This window comes from Pseudonaja textilis, chromosome 2 (genome assembly GCF_049901715.1).
Source record: "Pseudonaja textilis isolate UNSWEBS1 chromosome 2, rPseTex1.2, whole genome shotgun sequence".
NCBI lineage: Eukaryota > Metazoa > Chordata > Lepidosauria > Squamata > Elapidae > Pseudonaja > Pseudonaja textilis.
Window position 1 is genome coordinate 77,454,161 of NC_141991.1, and position 17,576 is coordinate 77,471,736.

The window sequence follows — 17,576 nt, forward strand, 5'->3', positions numbered from 1 at the left end:
GTACTTTGCATTTTCTCCAGCTCTGTGTGAGGTTCATGCTATCCTTTCCTCCAATGTTATCCTCAAATTGAGCCTTGTGAGGTGCATTGAGCCGAGAGCCAGTGAGTTTCCCAAGAGTTTCAGCTAAAAGGGGTTTTATGGCAGTTTTCACCCCAGGTTTCTTTGGGGAAAGGGTGCGGGGGGGTGGAGAGGAAGACTTCTTTTTCACCTTCATATTCTCTCCTTACATTGTGAGACCCACGAAGATACTTCGCTGCCTTAAGCAGAATCAGCTATTTTTGCTCGCTGTAAGTCCCTCCCTTTGGAGGGGGGAATTGCGAAATTGTTGAAAGTAACTGAGTCTATCTGCATATTAATGAGTCAGAGGAAAAGGGCAGCAGGAGCTGTTTTAAAAGAGGAGGAAAGCCTCCGTGCTCAGGCAGAGAGGAGCTGAAACTGGCGGGACGTGCAGGAAGAGACACAACAGAAACCAGGAGAGCAAAGCCGGACGAGTCAGTCACGATTCGTCCTTTGGCCTGACTCCCCTCAAAGGCCAACTGACCCCCCACTATCTGAACAATCCCGGGGGGCAAAAAGAAAACAGGTTGACCCCGTGAGACCTAAGTGAACCCATTTCTAGGCTCTTCAGGTCTTACTATGAAGCTTTTGACCGCAGTTCTCCTCTTATTGGTCCTTGTAATCTGCTTTACCAGCGTAGAAGGTAAGTTACAGGTTCCTCACTAACCACCGTCTCTCTCACTCTGACGTTTTTTTCCCTCTCATCACTCACCGTAAGAGCAGATTGAGATACAATTGTGGTCTTTGGAAAGGCTTAGAAAAAGAAAAATGACAAGAGACCGCAGAATATAGCTTTGCAAAAATGAGAAATATCAGGAAAGCTCCCTTGAAAAGCCATGTCAGGTAGCCCTGATAGACATTTAATTTTTCAGCCAAAGTTTACTTCTTGGAATGACCAGTTTTGAATGGTGAACTTTTTCATAGTTTTGCACAATGGAAAAAATGAACAGAACTCAAAACAGATGCAGGTATCAAGAACTTTTAACATTTTGGTTTTGTTAGAAGGCTTGAATTGTTTGTTGTTAGATTTCTCTTTGGCCCAGCTTAGTACTTAGTACTAAAATTATTTTATTTGCAGTTTCTAGAGTGTAAAATGATGAATTTGGAATGCTTTTGGCATACTCTTAATATTTATCAAAAGGAAAGAAATTAATACCCATGAAAGTCATACTGTTTATTTTCCTTAAGCTTTTCATTGTCATTAAATTTCAACACAGCAGGTGTAGAATTAATAAGATGAGGTTATCACATGGCTTGTTATACACAAAGGTTGTAGTCCAGTGGTCTACTTGGGAGTTAGCCCTACTAGATCTAATGGATCTAATTTATGTATATAAATAGAGACATTTACACATTTTCTGTCTACTTCAACTGAATGTAAACTGCTTAAGCATATGTTGAATTGAAGCCTTGATATAAAAATGTTTACAAATACAGCACTTGTTTTTTTAAAGTGAAACTATAAGCAAAACAAATGTTTCTGTAGATTTTAAAATAATATTTGAATTTAGTCCATACACAAATGGACACATACTCTTTGTCTTATAGGATCAAAATGCAAATGTTTAAGAAAGGGTCCGAAAATAAGATTCTCTGATATTCAAAAACTTGAAGAGCGGCCAAAATATCCGTATTGCAAGGAACGAATGATCATGTAAGTTTTTTTAAACAGTGTTATATCTAAATCTAAGTCTGCTTTTCTGCAAATGTTAAAATGATAAAAATAATAAAATGTTTATTACAGAAGCATATCATATTCAGTGTAGCAAAATAGCTGGAAACTTGTTTTTTCTCTTACATTTAGCAAACATTGTTAATTAAGTGTAAACTACAAATTTATAATATGAGGTTAGAAATGCAATAAATCTTTTCAGTTGTTTATGTACCTGTATTTACTCGTGTATGTGTGGGCATTAGTTTCCATATTCTGAATCTTAATCTTTACAGAAGCAATTAACCCAAAATATTTATTATAAAATGCTGCAGGACAGTGCAGTTATTTCAATCCTATTCTCTTAAGTGACGAAATCCTTTTAACTGTAATGTAATACTGAATACATTTATTTCGATTCCATTAAGCTCAGTGAGATGTACTGCTGCTAAACATTTGGACTATATATAAGGAATCTATTTTAGCTGAGTAGAGCTGCTGATTTCAGTAGCCCAAATCGCCTTTACCTCTTTGGGGATTTATGCTAAATAGCATTACTTGCCAAGTCATTGTTAATCATGTCTGCTTTATATAATACTCACTTCTCACCCCTTTGACTGCCATATCAAAAACATGCTAATGAAATCTTCCTTTTTTAAAAAAAGGCGTAGAACTTTTTGTATAGGCTCTGAAACCCACCTAAGTAACAAATATAAATGAACTGGTCCTACTTTTTTAAAAAAGGGATAGTTGTAGGACATCAGAGCTCACTCTCCTCTGTGTCAACCGATGCAAGAAACAGAACCCTTCAGCAATATTTTCTTCCAAGTGGTAAATCAAATATGAGAGATGGAGGAAAGTAGTAATAGCTACTTTCAGATCCCTTAATATCTTTCTTGTGATATATTTCAGTAGTAGACTCCCCCCCAAAATGTTTACTAGATAAAGTATATAATGCCAAATAGCCGGTGGCTTCTTTTATTTTAGATGTGCATCACAGTGATTTAACTCAGGAAACCACAGGTATTATTTCAGAAAAAGTCAGCAGAAGTTGGGAAAAAGGCTCTGTTGTAGAATTAAGATTCACCTGCACCATCACCCTTTGAGGAAAAGAAGTAGCCAGTATGATATCTTCTTACCATGTAAAAACAGTCTCCACAGTAAAGATTTATTAAAAAGAGTCACTGCCTGATCACTTTTATCATTCTGTTGTGACTCCTCATTGAAATGATGAGTGGCGTACGAATCAAAGGGCACAGTTTACCTCACTATTGTGTTGGAATGGTGGCAAAAGCAAACACTTTTCCACTTCTTAAGATTTTTTTCCCCTACACTGTCATTTTTTTTATGCTGTAGCAGGAAGACAACAAGTTTGTCCAGGAAACAATGATTTGTAAGCAAAGAGAAATTTTATTCTGCATTGCCATTGTTTGAAAACTCCAAACAACACTCTCTGATGTTTCCTTTTAGTTTGTCTTCTGAACCAGTTGAATTTCTTTGCTTGATTTAATTACTGGTGATTTCTGATTTTTTTCAGATTGATAACTCCATATTTTTCTCAGGAAAACCCATATATTACATGTGGTTCTAAATTTATTAATCTTTAAGACTTAAAAAAAATACTGAAGTCTGAAGAAAGACAAACATGAAAAAGAGTCTTAAGATTTTTTTCACTGAACTTTTCCTTTCTGAATCCCTCTGGTTAGATATACAGATATTTTCTAATTTGTTGAGGGGTGGGAAAATGGATGAATTCAATACCAATACAACTAACTTACAATAATAAGTAAACATTTCATAAGACACTCAGTATGTAAACATTCAAAGAAATAGACTAATTTGTAGCCTGCTTATTCACTGACTCCTATAGCAGGATCAAACTGAAATAAGCTGAGCTCCTGTATTCAAGTTTTAGTATTTCTGACACTTATTTAACTTGTCTGCATTGTTTTTCACTTCACATGCATTTTCTATAATGTGCCCACCCACTCTTACCAGGACCGAAATAGGGATTAACAGATGTTCATTTTTTTAAATAAATTGGCTCTCACTCTGTTTTATTATAATCTATTAGAATCATTCCTAAAGCTAATTTTGGAACTGGCATAAACACACGTATACTTCATCACAGTTCAAAGTTCAGAGGTGGGTGTTATCTGGATTATTCATGCGCTGTGCATCAAACCCCTTTACCTCTGTGCTCTGAATGTGAAGCACTTCTGCACACTGCTAACCAGCGTGTGTGGAGGCATAAGTTAAAATGTTCAGATCTTAGGACAATGCATATCTACAGAGATTTTTGCAAAATCAAAAAATTAAAAATAATTGCAGTGGATTGTTAATGTATTGTTTCCTCTTTTCAAGTAATATCAAATTGTTTAATATACCATAAAAAATTATTGTAGCTGGGAAGAATGTGCCTTGCCAAAGCAATTTCTTCCACTCTGTTCTGAATCACTAATTTCTTTCACAGCTCTGTACTCAGTCTGGTACACGGCAGTTAAATAAGTTTATCGTAAATATTCAAGATAGTTCATAACCATCAAATTATATATTCAGTCATTTGGAAGTAAATCCCTTCAATTCATAATTTCTCAGTAAATTTCAAAAATAGCAGATTCAAGATTTTCTGATATATTATTTGTTTAAAATATGCAATATCTGCCAAAAATTGTAGTTGAAACTATGTAATGCATTACATCCATGAAACCCAACAATACAAAATGTAGCTGGAGCATAAATTTTATTCACCTGAATAAAAAAGGCTAAGTTAAAATAAAGTTATGGCAGGCGTGGAGGTCAATAAAACAAGCTAAATGGGCAGAGAATCTTTTCCGAACAAAAAAATATCTTTGCATACAGATGAAATTTAATCCAATTGCATGGGCTTCTGAGAATAATATTAACCCTGTAACTTTAGGCTGAATCTAGCATGTTGTTCCACAATTCCTTTTACCAAAGTTCTAGAATTCAGGGTATGCTCTCTTTTGAACTTGATTCTATATATACCCTTTCCTTAACCTGTCCTGCCCCAAAAGTGTTGCAATTTTCCTTTCCCAAATTCCCAGCCATCAGGAATAGGCTGGGAATTACAACCCTCCTTAGAGTAGCAGTTTAGGGATTTTTTTGTGTGTGGACTGTATTAAATCTTCTGTGTTTACTGAGAGGAAACCAAAAACAGGGATTTTTCTATGCATAACTGTTCAAACCTGCAATATAGGGGTGATGATCAACTAAGAGCTAATGGATATGGGATAGGCGAGAAGAGCAGAATTTCAGAACTACCTTACCCTGAGATTGTATACCCAGCCTTTCTGGGCAAGAGAACTGAGAATCAGTGATCCAGACATCGGTATAATACAATAGTACATATATGATAAATGCAATATTATAATTAAAGACCAGCCATAAAAATGTAATGCATCCATGGTCATAATCTTGAAGCAATATTCAAATGAACTATCTGCATAAGCTGAATTAGTTGCTAATATACAACAATGGAATCACCCCAAAACTGGCAGAATTATAACAGAATTATATTATAGAAGAAATTATATAGAATGCTGATAAATTGGGCCAGTGCAAAAATATGTGTCCTACCAACTCTGCTTCACAAGGGTCATGCAATTTCCCTTCGAACCAGAGAAAGTTGTCTTTAGAAATTCTCAGAAAGAAAGAAAAAATTGGCTCCCTTAGAACAGCGATTTGTTGGCATTTGTTAGTATGGAATCCTCAAGAGCTTAGTGTGAAATTTTGGATCAGAAAAGGAATGGTTTGGCCATCCGAGATTGGGGGGAAGGGGGGAACTACCTTTTATGGGAAATAAACTCAGAAGATAGTTCCATGGACAGGAAGGGAGGTGTCCTCCTCTCTTGCTCCCCGCTCCATAGTCCCCAAATATCAGCTTTCATGTGAAAATCAGGAAAGGCCTGTTCCAACTGCTTCTGTGGTCCAGTGTGCCAGTGACCTCCTTTTTCTGACAGGTCCTGAGAAATGTTCAAACTTCCAGAAGGTATGGAGGTAGCTCTTTCCCAGTCCACTTGCATAGACAGTTATGTCTCCATTACATCAGTGACCTGAAGCTGACAAAGGGTTCAGAAACGTGCATCAGCATAACAAAAGCAGTGCGAGGCTTTCCTGCCTGAGCATTGGCTGCCAAGGACCCGTCTGGGCTGCCTGATGGGAAAACCAAACAACAGTGTGCTCTCACAAACAAAATGCCAGCAGAAGTGGGATGTTGGAAGGCCAGCAGAAAAACAATCACAAGCTTTTTTAGGATGGGTATGAGGGAGCTTGAATGCCAGACTTTTAGAAGCTCGGCCAGATCTGGCAGTCAAAGGGAAAAGCAGAAGTTCTGAGGTAGGAATATAACTGAAATGCCCATTAGAGAACATTTTCATTCTTTGCTAAAAAACAGCAAAAGCAAAAAAAAATCCTCTCATAATAAGCCTCTGAGCATGCAGTCTTGACATCCCTTCTATTTTTTCTCTTTTTCACAAGACAAAAACACTTGAGGTTTTTTTTATTATTATTTTATTAGATCATCCGAAAACTTAGTTGCCTACCAGACTGGGACATTTGCTCTTTCTTTCTGTTTCTAGTTTCTTCTTCTCTGTTGCAATGTAAACCTTGTCTAAAAATAATTGTTTTGAATAGGCATAAGGTTGCAATCTCAAACTAAATTCAACAGGACTTCAGAATTGAAAATGTTCATGCTTTTATATGTTAATTCAATGTCATTGTATAGAGTGTACATTTTATCTTATGAATTTAATTTGTAAACTTTTTTTAATAATCTTTTAGGAAAATGTTTAAATATAAAAGTTACACTACATATTAATAATGTCTTAGAGCTTGGGCAATGCTTCTCAGTTTTCCCTCCCTTTCTACCTTGAATTTTCATTTAGAAAAGAAATCAGGTATGTAAATAAATAAATAAATAATAAGTTTCCTATAGCAAGTAATCAAATCACAATCAGAGAGAAAAATATTGTAAATTTGACTCTGTTGGGATTATTCAAGTTAAGATATGTATGTCCTAAAGACATTAGTGTGATATGTGAATCCAATCCATCTATAGATTGATTAATTTTAGTTCATTGAATAATGATGATTACTAATTTCAGGCACTCTGCTAATCTATAAACCAAAGATTATAACCTACAAAGAAAGACATAATACTGCTCCCTAAGCCTAACCGAACAAGATGCCTTTATATTATGCAGTATGAACTATGTTACTATCACTCATGAATAAGAAGCACAACTGAAACATACTGTCTGTGTATATGTCTGTGTATATATATATATGTATGTATGTGTATATATATATATATATATGTATATGTATGTAGGTCTAGGTGTGTTCGGGTCTTTTCCCGTGTAAGATTGAGAGTATCTTGGTGACGTTTCGACGAAGTCCCGCTTCGTGCTTGCACGAAGCCGAAAGCACCAGCCTGAAGATGACGAGTGGGTCCTCGTCAAAACATCGCCAAGATACTCTCAATCTTACATGGGAAAAGACCCAAACACGCTAAGTTCTGCGTATGTATGTATGTATGTATATATGGTATTCAGCTTTGTTCGGGTATTTTCCTACATCATTATAGTTATGCTTTTAAAGTTGTAGCAACTTTTTGGCAGAATCTCATCTACCATCAGCAGCCTTCTGTATAGTGTTCGTCTATACAGAAGCCTGATGATGGCAGATGACATTCTGCTGAAACGTTGCTACAACTTTGGGAAAATACCCGAACAAAGCCGAATGCCATACATGTAAGTACCCACGAAAACTTAAGAGAAAACACACACACACACACACACACACACACACACATATATATACATACATACATACATACATACATACACACACAGACACAGACACACACACACACACACACACACACAGTCAGACATAAAGAGTCACACAAAGCGCTGGGATTCATGAAAGTTTTTAACGAAATGATTGTTTGGTATGGTTATGTTCTAACACGGAATTTTACACAAACTTCTAGAAGAAAGGGGGCCAAGGGGAATGAGGCCACAGTGCACCAAAAAAATCCATGAGAAAATAAGCAGGCCTTTGCTGTGACAGAAGAAAACACAAGAACTAGAGCTGAACAATATTGTCGAGGTGGTTGCCACGGCAAAGATCAGGAATGCTACATTAAGCTTTTATCACTTTAAAGTTATGCTGGGAATTGAGAGCAGCAGAGTACTGAAAAATCTTCTGGTTCTTATGAAGGCTCGTTATATAGAACAGAAAGATACATACATAAAAATATCCATTGCTGGCCTCTAAATATGGGAAATGTTATTTATGTGCACCAAAAATGAATGTAATGCATAGAAGAGCTTGTGGGATATAAAAATAGATCCACCTAGCACCTGAATCTTGACAGTGGTGATCCATGCTGCTTTAGAGATTTGTTCTTTTCTCTACCATTTAACTCTTTGTCTAGTTAAGAGCTTGATTGCCAGAAAGATGGACCAAGCACATCCAGATATTCTATTCTCCCAACTACAATTCTCGAACAGAATTTTAACAGCATTAACAGCACTGCAGTCTGTTTACCAGTGCATGAATAGCAATAACAATAGCACTTAGACTTATATACAGCTTCATAGTGTTTTACAGCCCTCTCTAAGTGGTTTACAGAGTCAGCATATTGCCCCCAACAATTTTGGGTCTTCATTTTATCCACCTCGGAAGGATGGAAGGCTGAGTCAACCTTGAGCCTAGTGGGATTTGAACTGTCAAGTTGCAGGCAACCGATAGTAAGCAGAAGTAGCCTGCAGTACTGCACTCTAACCACTGTGCCACCACAGATGAACTGTGACTTAGCGGTACTTAAAGTGGAAGGTTCTGCCTAATACCAAAATTGCATGCAACAATGCAATAAAGGTTTCAGGTGTTGAGAGAAAAACAATTAGAGAAATATAATAATAGAGAGAAATACAGCCATTACACAAAATAGCTCTGAAGAAAGTAATGATCTACTGTGACTTTCCAGATATCCCAACACCCCCAATATATCCCAACAGGCCCAGCCATGCTCAGTAATAAAGGATGTTTTGAGAAATGTAGATTAGCAACATCTGGAAAGACAGTTTGCCCAATGCTTGTAGCAGAAAAAGATAGTTAACTAATTATGGTTGTCCCAAAGATGCTTTTTTCAAGAGGCAACTGAACTTTCTGGTTTTTCTGAAGAAGTTTCATTCCTCATCCGATAAGCTTCTTCACCTGAAGAATGAGAAACTAATTATAGAGTTAACAAATCTTTTTGTTAAAATTGTAGGAGCCACTCCAAACTGTACTCACAAATTGGTTTTTATTTCAGAGTCACAATGAAATCACGATTCCGAGGTGGCCATCAATACTGCTTGCATCCTAAACTCCCAAGTACAAAAAGATTACTTAAGTGGTATACAATATGGAAAGAAAAAGAAAGGTGGGTAATTGATTATATGCAGGTGAGGATAACTATCTAGCCTTATAACAGGAGGGCTTTCTTGCTAACCAAATTCGCTCATTTAGAAAAAAGTTGTTCCTGACACATGTTTGAGTCAATGTTACAGTGACAAGCATTCTAGGTGTCACTCTTAGATACAGGTTCAATGTAACTTGAAAAAAAGTTATGCAACTGAAAAAAGTGTAATACATTAAATGACAGATGAATGTGTTTATATTTCTGCTGAAGTAAGTTCTCCTTTGAAAGTCAACTATGTCTAGGCTAGAAACTGTGGGAGACCATGAGTTCTAGCGCTGCCTTAGGTCCAAAACCAGTTGGATGATCTTAGGCCCATCACCCTTCCCTCCACCTCTCTCAGCCCTAGGAAGGAAGCAATGGCAAACCACATCTGAAAAACCTTGCCAAGAAAACTGAGGGTCTACTCCTGTAGTTGCCTGGAGTCAAAACTGACTTGAAAGCATACCCACACAAACAAAAACCTTCTGCTTAAGCCTGGAGCCAGTGTGTTAAACATTGCCTGCCTACCTTCTTAGTGACTAACAGGCTACTCCAGATTTTAAGTATCAATCAAATCCAGCAAGCAGTTTATGTACAAAGTATTAATATAAGGGTGATCACTAATATTTTAGTCACATTTTATGCATGCAATATGAACCATAAATTATGCTGGTCTTTTAGTGTGTAATAGTGTGTATTTGTGTCTGTGTGTGTGATAGGTGGTCAAAGTGTTTAGGGAATGAGCAGGAAGCAATGTTTATTATTTTTCAAAAGCTGTTGTAAATGCAATGCATTCTGCATTTCTACTTCTGCCACATAATTCTGTTTCACAAGATTCTTGCAGTGGATGCAGGGGAGGAATAAACCAAAGATTAAAGAAAATAAGAGAAAAAGGAGCTCCACACAGTTTTAATTTTTATCCTACCCATTACACAAATGGAGTCCCATTTTTTTTTCCTGAGGAGGATACAGCCCTAGGGAGACTTTTAAAAAAAAATAAAAATAAAAACCTCTGGGAAACTGATGTCTTATCCTTTGAATTATCTTTCTTATTATGCTTGTGTAGTGGATTGAAAAAGATCCTCTGGTTATGCTTTGCTAAAATCCTTTAATAAAACTGAGTTCCAAATTTTAGCTACAACCCTAAATTTGCCTAATACTAAGATCAATTTTGATTTAAGAATTTTGCTTACAGATTATATTTTGCACAAAGCTCAGATTGAATTGAAGTTAAACAGCATGCTTCAGGAAAGATCCACCTATATCTGGAATTTCTTCATATATAAACAGAGCTTTCACCTAATCAAATATTTTAAAAGTCTTTTTTTGTAACCTAGTAATTTCAGATGTACTGGGCTATTGTTTTCAAACTTGCCACCCATTTTTTCCCAGAAGTGCGGTAGTTGACCAAACACATCTGATGCAGAGGTGGTATTCAGCAGGTTCTGACCACTTCTGGAGAACCGGTAACACAAATTCTGAGTAGTTCGGAGAACCGGAAAATACCACTTCTGACTGGCCCCGCCCCCATCTATTCTTTGCCTCCGGAGTCCCAGCTGATCGGCTGGGTCTTCTTTTGTTGCTCTGCACAGGAGAATGGAGCTGGAAAGGGGTGGGGTGGGGAGGGAATGGGGATTTTACAGTATCCTTCCCCTGCCACGCCCACCACACCATGCCCATCAAGCCACGCCCACAGTAGTAAAAAAAATTTTGAATCCCACCACTGATCTGATGGGTATTGATTTTGGCAGAGCATTGTGTTACTATCTAAAGATACCATGAAAGTAAAAGCTGAAATGTCTTCTGGGTCAACCTGAACTCTATAATTCTGTTACAAACAAATTGCCGCAGTGCTCCCAATGGCAGGTTTGGAGGGATGCTTCCCCTACTTTATCAAGAGATCTCTGGATTAATTGGCATAATCCTGCTAGGGGTAACGTAGTTAAAATCTCCAGACCTGAATCACATTTGGAATCATGAGAGAAGCCATTTTGTTAGAGTCACAAAGTTGGTATTAATAGGCATATATAGTCTCTGAATTAAGTGATTTTATAAATGCCCTCGAGAAAGGCACTTCCACAAGAAATCTCCTCTCTAACTTGGAAGGGGGAAATTAGTTGCTCATGTGAAACATTATCAGGTGAATGTTTAGAAGTCTGAAATTATCTTTTTTAGTTAGGTCAGGTAGAGAGAAGTAGAAAAATGAAAATTTTAAAAAGGGATATTCTTTAATTTGCTTAATGTATCAGTTTAATGTTGCCATTCTAATTAAAAGCATGGGCACAGAATGTTGTTATAATATCTGGAAAAGTCACAGAACTGGGACAGGTGGATTTTTTTTTTAGGTATAACATTTGTCCAAAATGAAAAGAAAGTTCTGACTGATATGGACCAAGATTTGTTACAGGTTCAGTTTTGGCAAGGAATAAGATGTTTGGAATATTCAGTCTATATGCCTCAAATAAAAAAATAATTGCAACTATATCCCTGAACATGAGAAGAAGATCTGTTTTCTAGTATACATGACTATGTAAAGGTCTGTCCTTCCATTCGGCTATTGCAGGACAAACAGTTATAACTGCAAGAACAATCTTTTAACATTAGACTTCAGATTTTTTGAAAAACCAAAAGTTCTACTTGTAGAAGTATGGCATGTTGCATCTAGAATCATGTCATAATATAGAATTGTGAATTAGATTAGATTAGATTAGAACAGAATGGTGACTTCTAATCCTGTTTTAGGCATGAAAGCCGGTTGGGTAACTTTGGGCCAGTCCCTCTCTTTCAGCCTAATTCTTCTCACGGGGTTGTTATGGGGAAAATAAGAGGAGTATTAAGTATGTTCACACCTTGAGTTATTTATGACAAAAATAATAAAAGTGGGATAAAAAAATATAAAAAAATTCTAATATTTTATTACCATCTTTTTACTGCATCTCTGGCTTAGCAATTGTGTACCAGTACTATAAATCTTTGTCCAGTTATCCAATGTAACATAAGTATCCTTCAAAAACCTCTTCCTAGGTGAATATCCCCAGGATCACACAACAAAAACCCTTGTGGTTAGAGAACAAATTAAATGCCTGTTTCCCAGGTGAAAAGGCCAGAAGATTGCTTTTCTGTATAAAAGATGAATAGAGACTTGGGTAAACAGCCATTTCCTTCAGCATTCTGGTTCAATGAGCTTTGGCACACCTGCCCTGAGGTGAAACAGCAGAAGCAGATGAACTTCTAGGAACAAAGGGCCTGATTGCCTACCTAGTTCCCCTTTGATAAAAGCTCAAAATACAATCAAAACACTGAAGGTACTCTTTGGAAAACATACTCCTGCTTCCCATAAGAGAGGAGGGTTTTTATTAGCAGACATTAGGCAGAGCCAAGCACTTAATGTTTAAATTGTATATTAGAAACTTCTGAAGGTTTTAAAGATCTGCAAGTGTTATATCTAAAAATAATTGATGATTTTAATTATGATTTTGCTGGTTATGTAAACAGATAAATGCAACACTAGGAGGTAAAAAAAAATTCCAAGTAAAAATTGAGTGGTGGTGTAACAAATTTGCTTCTGGTTACAATTTAGTCCCACTAATAAGGTAAATAAGCTCACATATGTTATTTCACCTTTTTAACCATGGTTATGAATAGCAAATTCTTAGCCCTTAGTAGCATTTTTGGTGTGCCTTTTTGAACCAAAACTAGTAGTTACATAGTCAGTGCTGGATTCTATCAGGTGTGCCCCGGATTATTGGTATCTATAATGAGAAAGACCTTGGGAGACAGGGAAAAGAGATGCTGCCTAGAGAGTGGTCAGATAAGGGGCAGCATATCCTGCATAATGGGTGGAACAAGAGGCTCAGAAGAGACCCTAAGTGTTCTGCAGGAAAATTGTACTTTCAGATTTGTAAGATTTGGTTAATATATAACAGGGATAAATGTGTGTTGTGCCTGATAGCTTACTTGAAATGGGTCATAGAATATAGTCAGAGGTGGAATTCAAATTTTTTAACAACCGGTTCTGTGGGCGTGGCTAAGTTGGTGAGTGTGGCTTGGTGGTCATGTTATTGGCTGGGCGTGGCCAACTCAATATCACTCACATTGAGGCACACATCTCCTTGCCTGGCCTCTCATGACTGTGGAGATGCTGCAACAGTCGTAAGTGTGAAAAATGGTCATAAGTCACTTTTTTCAGTGCCATTGTAACTTGTAATGGTCACTCAACACAAGCAAAGTACCAACAAAGGAGGGGAAAAAAACTCCAGAGAAGTTCCTGAGACAGGAAGTCTAGTCCTGCCAAGAATGTAATAAGGGTTAACGGAGAGGCAGTTTCTGTAAGCATCACCAGAATATTTCCTTCCTGCCTTCCTTACAGGATTAGGCCAGTAATTTCTTCTAACAACTGCTAGAATCCCACCCCTGAATATAGTGTCCTATATTCTATATTGACTATAGAATGTAGTGGCCAATATGTATGGGAACATCAAATAGGAATGGTTGACTTGGTTAATTTACCCCTGGAGCTTGTGACCCCATGAAACACAAATGAACAAGAAATTCTAGCCATTCTGTTGTGAGAAATATTAGCATATTGGCCTGTTTTGCATATCTTCCCCTCCAAATAGAGAAGTGTAAAGAAGGAACAGCTGAAAAAGCAATAATCCTTACAACACTCACTCACAGCCAAGGGCTAGCCATACAAACATTTCAACCATCCTAACATGAGCTCTGTCCCTTTATGATGTTGTGATGCCATACATGCATATAAAGAGAGTAGAGCTTGCCTCATATTCATGCAACACTGGTTTGGTCATTTGAACAAAAATATCTAACCTTGCAGATGCCCCTGACTAAACCATACCTATTGCTGCCTACATGACAAACAGGGAATGGCAGGTGATATCACCCAGCCTTGCCCATACTCTCCAGGCCTTCCTTAGAAAAAGTGATGGAGATTTGACATTCTCAGTATAGAACTGCCAAGAGATGTGGCTGTGTGAGTGATAGGCTGGGTTAAGGATGTTGTGGGAACAGAGCAAACAAACCTAAGAGACATTTCACTATGAATTAATACAATAATGTATGAAGGAGTTCTCAGTCAAAACACTGAACTTGGATTGACAGCTATACTTTGTAAAATATTTAAATTTTTGTTTTATTAAACAGTTTTTGCCCATTCTCAGTATATATAGTATATTATTAAAATAAAAGCTATAAATCACAGCAATTGTATATAAACAAGCAGGCTTCTAAGCTTAATCAACTGCTATTGAACTGGAAGAGTTTAATTTCAAAACACAAGCTTCTTGAAGCAGCTTCTAAATCTTTTCCTATATTGAATCTCTCATTCTGTATTTCCTAATGTGTTGTTGTCCAACTGTTTACATATATCTTTCAAAACAGTTTAGATATGCAGTGACAAACCACAGCAACATTACAAAACTCATAATTAAGCTAACATTGACATAACACAAAATATTAGCATTGTCTTAAACATATATAAAAAGCTAATTTTGTTAACCACCACTTCAAGAGCCAATATGCCACTGAATAGCACTAACTACTGAACAGTAATAGTTGGAGACAATAATGGGAGCTGATATCACAGAATCATCATATATCACTTTTTACCAATTAGTCCAATACTTTACCCAATGCACAAATTTACTTCTAAAGCATCCCTGGCCAATGGCCATACAAATTCTGTTTTAATAACTCCAGCAAGTTGATTAAGTAGCATAAGACTTAGAAAGAGAACAGAGGCCGAAGTTCATGGGACCATTCCCCATGGTAAAGATCCTCAACCCAGTCATGGTGCAATTGAAGTTGCCCCAATTGTGAGTAAAGACTAATAGCATGAGAGAATTGATCCCTGCGCCTACACCTCCTGCAAGCTCATGGACACAGGATTGTCAGGATTCTGGTAGTTACTCCAATTAAATCATGAGCCTCAAGCCACACTCCCAAAACTTCAAAGGATTAGAAGTTAACATGCCAGCATTAGCCTGGGCGTAGCTGACTCTGAGATACGTAATTCACTGTCACCCTTGATCCTGCTTTTCCCCCCACCCCTCTGGGTGTATCATCCAACGAAACACGTCCATATCCAAAAGTCATCAATCATGCTCTCCAATTAGATTTTCACGGGGCAGAAGCTTCAGTCTTTGAAGAAAATATGAATAGAATGTACTTTTGATTCCACACTGCTGCCTGCTCTTTGAAACCTCCCCCCTTCTTTCTGTTGACAACTATAAAGCGTGTATACAAAATATTTTATGAGTTGACACAAGTTAGATCTCATCTGCCCAAGAAGGCTGATGGATCAGTGCTTTGAATTTTAATTTACTGAATAGCTTATAGGGTTGTTTCACTGTTTGGTCAAGCTAATTTCTTACTTTTGTGTTTTCAGAGTTTATGAAGAGTAAGAGAGTGATGTCTAGTAGAAGTGTGATTGATTAATTGATGGGCAGAAGAAAGATGGACAACAAAGATGACTTCTCACAAGACACAACATCTATGTTAATTATAAAGCACTTTTCTTGTTACCAAGGATCACTTTTTACATTTTATAGCTGCAAAAAAGCCACCAGATTTCATAAGTGTCTTTATATATTAGATCCTATACATGCCTTCTTTCTAGTGAAAAATATCATGAAACTTAATATTCATTTAAAATGTATTTGTATAATCTTAATTTCATAACTGTTTTGTTCCTATGACTGGATATTGGGCTTTATAAGCTCATAAAATGAATCTTAATTTCTCAAAAACAAAATCTAGAACAGTCACTCTTTTTTAGCATGGCGAGGGCAAATTTCTAGTCCACAGTAAACATTTCTGGTGTATCCTTTTCTATGGAATCAGAGGGGCTAAACTAGGGATCATTCTGTATATCAATATCTACTGCTGTAAAATTTGGAAATAAGGTTTCTCATTACAAAATTGATAAAAGCTGTTTGTTTTCTAATCCCTGAAGGTGGGATAATATAAAATATATTACTCATACTCTTTTGGTGGATAAAAATATTTCTAAAGCAGTTTAATATGGAAAAGACACTTTTTTCTTACCTGAAGTTCTTCTGAAGTTTGCAATTTTGCGTTGTGATATCTTCAGGTATATTGTGTATGATTTGTTAGATTTGTAGCTTAGAATTATCCAAAAATGTACCTTATTATTGGGAAGGGATGAAGTTTCTGATAGGGGAATGGACATATCAGTTTTAGTCATAAAGCAACAATCTGTTATTTCGAATGTAATCATTTCACTGGTAAGCAGTACATTCCTCTTTATAAAAAATACAAGTAACAAAACTATCTTTTCAATTGTAAATATACTATAGGAGATTTCCCTATATTATCTTTCTGTATAATGTATTGTACTGCTAAGTTATCATACACTATTTAAATGTTTGAAATATTTAGGGAATTGCATGCAGATTTCATATTTCTTTCTATGACAAACGGAACGCAAGGAATAAAATACATTTTAAAGGCTGGTGGCTAATTTTCATTGGATTCAACATTTGGGACTCTAATAAACAATTTCTGGATTAGGCTGTTGTGAACATTAAAGGTCAATCTCCTGTTATTAAGGCCACTAGAATTTGGAGAAAGTCCCATATTCACAGGGAAGTATCTTGCATTTAAGCGCACTTACCCATATTTTTTAAAAAACTGTTCAGACATTAAAAAAGAATGCCATCAATCCCAAAGATGGATTCAGATTTTTTTTAACTGTTACTTCTATGTTCCCCCTTTTGCAAAGTTTATCTAGTTTCACAAAGGATCTTAATAAAATCGTCTCTTTTTTTAATTCCAGATGTTGTAAATACTTCATTTCACAACATCAAGGGGATAATGTACGGTTCGTGTGGAGTTTCCTCTCCAATAGTAGTAGTAGGTAGTACGGCGAGGCAAAAGTACACACACTTGTAGCACAAAGGATCCATGTGTCCAATGTCACACTTGTTCTGCCCTCTCCTATCTATTCTGAAGCATATGGGAAGAAATAAACCTATTGGGTGATATTAGCTTTGCTTTGCCATATACACAAATGCTTATAAATTAAGGGAAAAGGGAGAACTCAACAGAGTAAATGCAGTTGGGAGGACAGGTAGAAGACACCAGTAAGGCCCTAAGAAGATAAAAATGGATTTGGAATACCTTAGGACCTGCAGGCATTTGTGACAGATTACTTTACTGCCAAGAAAGTTTGGGATCAGGATAAGATCAAAGAAGTACTAGGCTGGACTCTATTATTCTATCAATGAATATCAATCTGACCACTTACTTCACCAGGAGCCTCTCCTCATTAGGGGTCCTTATAGATAGTCCGTGAGTTATGACTGTAATGGAGCCCATTATAGTTGATGGTTGGGATGCCCATTAAGTGAACCACCTCAT

General features: G+C 36.7%; 1 protein-coding gene across 1 annotated transcript; it reads left to right on the plus strand.

Annotated features, from left to right (window-relative positions):
• Positions 1-223: 223 nt before the first annotated feature.
• On the plus strand, positions 224-16,991 carry CXCL14 (C-X-C motif chemokine ligand 14). The gene is made up of 4 exons (XM_026696511.2): positions 224-700; positions 1,606-1,711; positions 9,051-9,161; positions 15,583-16,991. Exons 1-4 carry the CDS (start codon positions 637-639, stop codon positions 15,596-15,598), a joined length of 297 nt encoding a protein of 98 aa, XP_026552296.1. The 5' UTR covers positions 224-636; the 3' UTR covers positions 15,599-16,991.
• The last annotated feature ends 585 nt before the right edge of the window (positions 16,992-17,576 follow it).

What these genes read in the sequence shown, in the direction of transcription:
- CXCL14 (XM_026696511.2), top strand. Translation starts at nt 637, where the DNA reads ATGAAGCTTTTGACCGCAGTTCTCCTCTTATTGGTCCTTGTAATCTGC. An exon ending in CTGCTTTACCAGCGTAGAAG is followed by an intron (nt 701 to 1,605) that starts GTAAGTTACAGG and finishes TTTGTCTTATAG; the next exon opens with GATCAAAATGCAAATGTTTA. An exon ending in TGCAAGGAACGAATGATCAT is followed by an intron (nt 1,712 to 9,050) that starts GTAAGTTTTTTT and finishes TTTTTATTTCAG; the next exon opens with AGTCACAATGAAATCACGAT.